Here is a 5,975-nt window from a genome sequence, read left to right as displayed (position 1 = left end):
GGAGTTAGAGGCCATTATCCCAAGAGAACTAATTCAGAAACAGAAAATCAAATACTGCATGTTCTTACTTATAAATGGGAGCTGAACGATGGATACACACGGACATAAACATGGAAATAACAAACAGTGGGGACTCAAAAAGGAGGAAGATTGAGGGAGGTTGAAAAATTACCTGTTGGGGCCGGGCGCGGTGGCTCAAACCTGTAATCCCAGCACTTTGGGAGGCTAAGACGGGCGGATCACGAGGTCAGGAGATCGAGACCATCCCAACATGGGCTAACATGGTGAAACCCCGTCTCCACTAAAAAATACAAAAAACTAGCCAGGCGAGGTAGCGGGCGCCTGTAGTCCCAGCTACTCGGGAGGCTGAGGCAGGAGAATGGCGTGAACCCCGGAGGCGGAGCTTGCAGTGAGCTGAGATCCGGCCACTGCACTCCAGCCTGGGCGACAGAGCGGGACTCCGTCTCAAAAAAAAAAAAAAAAGAAAAATTACCTATTGGGTACAATGTTCACTATTTGGATAATGGGTACACTAGAAGCCCAGTCCCCACCAGTTGGCAACATATCCATGTAACAAACATGCACATGTACCCCCGATTCTAAAATAAAATTTCTTTAAAAAAAAAAAAAAAAAACTTTATTTTGCAAACAATTATTTCCACAGCCACCATCTCAATCCTATCTCTCCAGATCAGACCCAGAAAACCTGCCTTCCTTTGTAACTTTCAGGGAAGTCTGCTCTGAACTCCACTGAGCCCCTGTACAATACTCAATCCTTCCTATTTCAAGTTACTCAAACTTAGTAACATCCTACTTAGATGACAAGCTCCATGAGAGCAGGGGCAAGCAGCTTCTCACACATATTACACGCTCCCATACAAAGCCTTGCACATACTGGGGCTCAATAAACACTTTCTAAATAAATGTTCCTGAGGCCGAAAGCCTCCCATACCACCCCTACCCTCCAAAGCCCACACCATGAGGGATGCTTAAGCAAGCACCTTTAAGAGATGTGATTCTTGTATTAGAGCTGAAGATTTTATTGGATATGCTCTGAGTTTTTTCCAACTCTGAGAATCTGAGTCAGGAAAAGGCAGAAAGGGACAGATGAGAGGCAATACAGCCTTCCGGCTACATCTTCAATCAAGCTACCAAGGACTCCCTTGACTATGACCAGAAATCATGTGTCAGGGACTACATCTATTTATGTGTGTACGTATATGTATATACACTTACATGTACACATATACAAATACACATATACATGTATATCTGCAAATGCATATCTATCAGTTCCCTCTGTAAGAAATTAAGCAGACAGGCCAGGTGCAGTGGCTCACACCTGTAATCCCAGCACTTTGGGAGGCCAAGGCAGGTGGATCACCTGAGGTCAGCAGTTTGATACCAGCCTGGCCAACATGGTGAAACCTCATCTCTACTAAAAATACTCTACTAAAAATTAGCTGGGCATGGTGGCAGGCACCTGTAATCCCAGCTACGCAGGAGGCTGAGACAGGAGAATTGCTTGAACCCAGGCGGCGGAGGTTCCAGTGAGCTGAGATCGCACCACTGCACTCCAGCCTAGGAGGCAGAGTAAGACTCTGTCTCAAAAAAAAGAAAGAAAGAAAGAAAGAAATTAAGCAGACAAACATCTACAAGGTTTCTGAGGCCCTGAAGCCAGCACAAGGATGTACAAATAATCAGGAGTCTCTTTCTTCCCCTGGTATATGAACGAGGTAAGGCACATAATGCTCTAAAGTAACAGTTCCCGTAAAACACCAGCACACCTGCCAACCAGTTCTACCTCCCTCAGGTATCAGCGTCTGACACCCTTTCAAGAAAGTACCAAGTGGCCAAGCCCTGTTCCTGGAAGAAATGGGAGCTCATATGTGTGAGATGCTTTGAAGAGATGCTCACATATAGTGGAGGAGGAGGAGGAGAAGCATACTTTGCAACATTAAATATTAAATTGGAGGCCACCTGTCAAGAGAAAAACTCTAAATAGAATTAGATTTATTTGAGAGCCCAGATTTCCAGGCTATACTTCCATTTCTCTTAAAAAAAAAAAAAGTTATGCCTAGTATTTATACAAAGTAGAAGCCCATCTTCTTACCATATCCAGTTAGTGGCAAGTTCTCTGAGCTAAGCTGAGGGTAAAGTGGATGGAGAGCTGGCTGAGAATGCCACAGAGCAATCAAGCAAACACTTTGCCCAAGGGTCAAACTAAGTGGAACAGTTGTTGACGGAAAAGTCGTGCCATAAACCATTTGTGGTCTCTCCTTAACTTTCTCAGTGTTTTTGAGCAGTAGAGAGAGGACAGGAACCACCAACACAAGTTTTTCCTACCATCACTAGGTTTTTTACCACTGTACCTGGGATATTCTGGTTCTTTCCTTCCTAACTTCTATCTCCATCAATAGCATGGCATCTTCGTCCTTCATGTGCAACCAATCACCACCCAATAGAGGCAGAGATCTAACTATCCAAAAAATGCATTCAGACAGACAAAACAAGAGCCAGTGCAAAATAAAACACATCAGCACCACCCAGGAAGCTTCCAGGACCAACCACAAACACTCTCTTTCAATTTACAGACAGGTTTTTCCTTTTTCACCTGACTACTGACTCGCCCAACTTGGGATAACCACCAGTCAGAAGTTTTTAAATGCATGTATCTCATTCCAGGGGGCCAGGTGTAAACCAAGGCCAGTTGAAAACCGGCGCCATTTAATGAGATGTGGGTTTAAATGGGCCTATTTTTTTTTAACCTACCATTGTAGAGCAAGAAGTGAGCTTGGGAGCCTGCAGTTTAGCGCTTGTCACCAACCTTTTTTCTAAAGTCAAGGCAATTAGGCCCATGACTGTTAAAAATCTATCTCAAAGCTCTTGTCCTGCGCACATCAATCACAGTCACGGCTGAAAACAAACAGAATTTTAAAAATTTCTTTCTCCACACCCAAGGACAAGTGTGAGGGCAGCCGAGAAATCATGGCGACAGGAACAGCCGGTGTCCAAGGGGGCAGCTGCTTCTGAGACCTGCTTTGAGACGGACAGAGAACCAACCCGAGGTACTTTTCTCTCCCAATGTCTCTCCCTCGGCTCATTCACCATATTTTGGTCCAACAAACTGTTTTTCTCCTTTGAGAGGTTTATGGCGAGGGCAAGAGGGACTGAAGGGAAGCCAGGGGGCGACGCCAGGGATTTGTTGCTACACGTAAAGCTGGAAAACGTGCAGCTGTTTACTACCAGCGCCCCGTAGACTCAGAGCGCAGCTTGCAGCTGAGCGCTCCCCTCGGGCGCCGACCCCGCCTCCCCCACCGTTCGTGCGCCTTCGGGTTTGGAGGCGACGCGCCACCTGCCCTCCCCGACGCGCTCGCAAGACGCCGAGCCCCCAGCCAACGCCGCGCGGGCCCCCAGGGCATCAGCTCGGTCTCCCCTCAGCCCCCGCGCCCACGCCGCGCGCCGCTCACACCAAGTTACCTCGGAGGCCCGGGTTGTCGTCTCTGGCCCGAATCTTTCGGATTTTGACGGGGCGCCCGCTCAGGGTAGACAGGACCAGACGTTGGCGCAAGAAGTTGCACCCCGCGTAGCTGAGGGAGTTCGCCTGAGTCGCCATGTGCGCGCCCTCCGCAGAGACGTGAGCAGCCCGAGTGCGGCGACTTCGGACAGACGCGGGACCCGTGACCCCGGCGGTGGTGGTGGCTGCGACACCGACGGCGGCGGCTGGGGCTGCCTCCCGCAGCCCCGACGCGTCCACGTGGTTTGGAACAGGAAGACGGAGAGACTAGACACCGGGTCAGAGGGGAGCGGGGCGGAGCCAGTGGCCACCTCCCCGCCTCCCCGCCCGACCGGGGCGGCCACCGCGCCGGGCCACGCCGCTATTGGCCCGCGCCGGATCAGGGCGGTGCCCGCGCCGCGCCTCCATTGGCTCGTGCTGAAGCTGGGCGGTGCCCAAGCCGCGCTGCCATTGGTCCGTAGTGGAGCTGGGCGGTGCCCGGGCCTTGGCAACAGCGCGCGGCTGGAGGCAACGCGTGATGGTGGCCCGGGAACCCCGGCGCGGGAGTTGCCAGTCAGGGCAGTCTCCTTTGGGTACCTCCTAGCGTGGTAGCAAGGGGAGATGGCGGACTGAGATTGATGCCTACGACGTGCCGGATTCTTAGCATCACTACTTACGGCAACTACTGGGGTGAAGATGCTATTATCTACCCCTCCTCTTTCTTTCTAAGAGAGAAAACAAGGGTTGGCACACTCACCCTGTCGCAAGGATGCTGCTCAGCGCACTGCCGGCGCAGTCCCCCAGCTCCATGCTGTAACCTTGCAAGGTAGAGCCATCCTGTCTTACTCATGAAGAAAGGGTCGAGGAATATTGCAAAGCTGACAGTGGCAGCCTGTACTGAGACCCGAATCCTCCCACAGCAGGCCGTTGCTTATTTTATTAAGAGACACCTCTTTGCCCCTTTCTCACGGGTCCCTTCGTTTATCGTCACTGCGTTTCATGGCAATTCAGGCCCTCCTACCTCGCATGCCTCGAGATAGATAGTTGTAATAACTTCCCACGCACACACACGCAATGATTTTCCTTCCCGTCCTCCTCCAGTCCTGCACAAGAAAATCTTCCCAAACGTTGGATTGTTTCACTTCTCTACTCAAAAACCTTCTAAAATTTACAGTTAACTAACAAATGACTACGAAAGTAGGAGTCCAATATCATAGTAATGTGGGTTTGTAGCCATTCTTGGACAACACTCACCAGACCATGAGTTCCAGAATGCATGGGGGTGCTCGGGGTGGGAAGGCGGGCTGGGTATGATAGTGTCTGAAAGAGGTGGGAGCTTAAATAAGATTAGGGATGTAGCTAGCCTTATGTAGAAAACAGTGTGTTATAAAGTGGAGTGTAATGGCATGCTCATGACTCACTGTAGAACTCAACTTCCTGAGTTCTAGCAATCCTCCAACCTCAGCCTCCCCATTAGCTGGAACTACAGGTGTGCACCACCATGCTCAGCTAATTTTTGTATTTTTTATAGAGATGGGTTTTTGCCATGTTACCCAGGTTGGTCTCAAACTCCTGAGTTCAAGCAATTGGCCCACCTTAGCCTCACAGGCATGAGCCAGTACTCCCAGCCTTTAATCCATTTTTCTTTGATTTTTGTAAATGGCAAGCGATAGGGATCTAGTTTCCTTCTTTTGCATATGGATATCCAATTTTCTCAGCACCATTTATGAAGAGACTGTCCTTTCCCCGATGTATGTTCTTGGCAACTTTGTCGAAAATGAGTTTACCGTAGATGTGTGGATTTATCTCTGGGTTCTCTGCTCCGTTCTACTGATCTATATGTCTGCTTTTATGCCAGTACCATGCCATTTTGTTTACTATAGCTCTGTAGTATAATTTGAAGTCAGGTAATGTGATTCCTCCAGTTTTGTTCTTTTTGCTTAGGACAGGTTTAGCTATTCTGGGTCTTTTGTGGTTCCATGTAATTTTTTTAATTTTTAATTTTTGTACCTAGAGAGTACATGTATATATGAGGTACACGAGAAGTTTTGATACAGGCATACAATGTGTAATAATCATATCATGAAGGATAGGGTACTCATCCCCTCATGCATTTTATTTTTTGTGTTATTATATAAACAAAACAGTTATACTGTTTTAGTTATTTTAAAATGTAAAATTATTATTGACTACAGTCACCTTGTTGTGCTATCAAATAGTAGATCTTACTCATTCTTTCTATTTTTTTGTATACATTTATTATCCCCACCTGCCCGCCATCATCCCCACCCCCTATATGTTTTCCAGTCTCTGGTAACCATCCTTCTACTCTCTACCTCATGAGTTAAATTGTTTTGATTTTTAGATCCCACAAATAGGTGAGAACATGTGATGTTTGTCTTTCTGTGCCTAGCTTATTTCCCTTAACATAATGATCTCCAGTTTCATCCATGTTGTTGCAAATGACAGGATTTCATTA

The 5,975-nt window shown here is 47.9% G+C and overlaps 1 protein-coding gene across 3 annotated transcripts in view; it reads right to left on the bottom strand.

Annotated features, from left to right (window-relative positions):
- Positions 1–3,874, bottom strand: part of RCL1 (RNA terminal phosphate cyclase-like 1) — a 69,354-nt gene extending 65,480 nt beyond the window's left edge. For all 3 annotated transcript variants that reach the window (XM_011988370.1, XM_011988371.1, XM_011988373.1), the window contains exon 1: positions 3,481–3,874. In XM_011988370.1, coding sequence (XP_011843760.1) covers positions 3,481–3,616 — 136 coding nt within the window. In that variant the 5' untranslated portion in view covers positions 3,617–3,874. The remainder of the gene's footprint in view (positions 1–3,480) is intronic.
- Positions 3,875–5,975: the final 2,101 nt, after the last annotated feature.

This window comes from Mandrillus leucophaeus, unplaced genomic scaffold (assembly GCF_000951045.1).
Source record: "Mandrillus leucophaeus isolate KB7577 unplaced genomic scaffold, Mleu.le_1.0 Scaffold329, whole genome shotgun sequence".
NCBI lineage: Eukaryota > Metazoa > Chordata > Mammalia > Primates > Cercopithecidae > Mandrillus > Mandrillus leucophaeus.
Note: the sequence above shows the minus strand (reverse complement) of the source record. Positions and strands in the feature narration are given on the sequence as shown.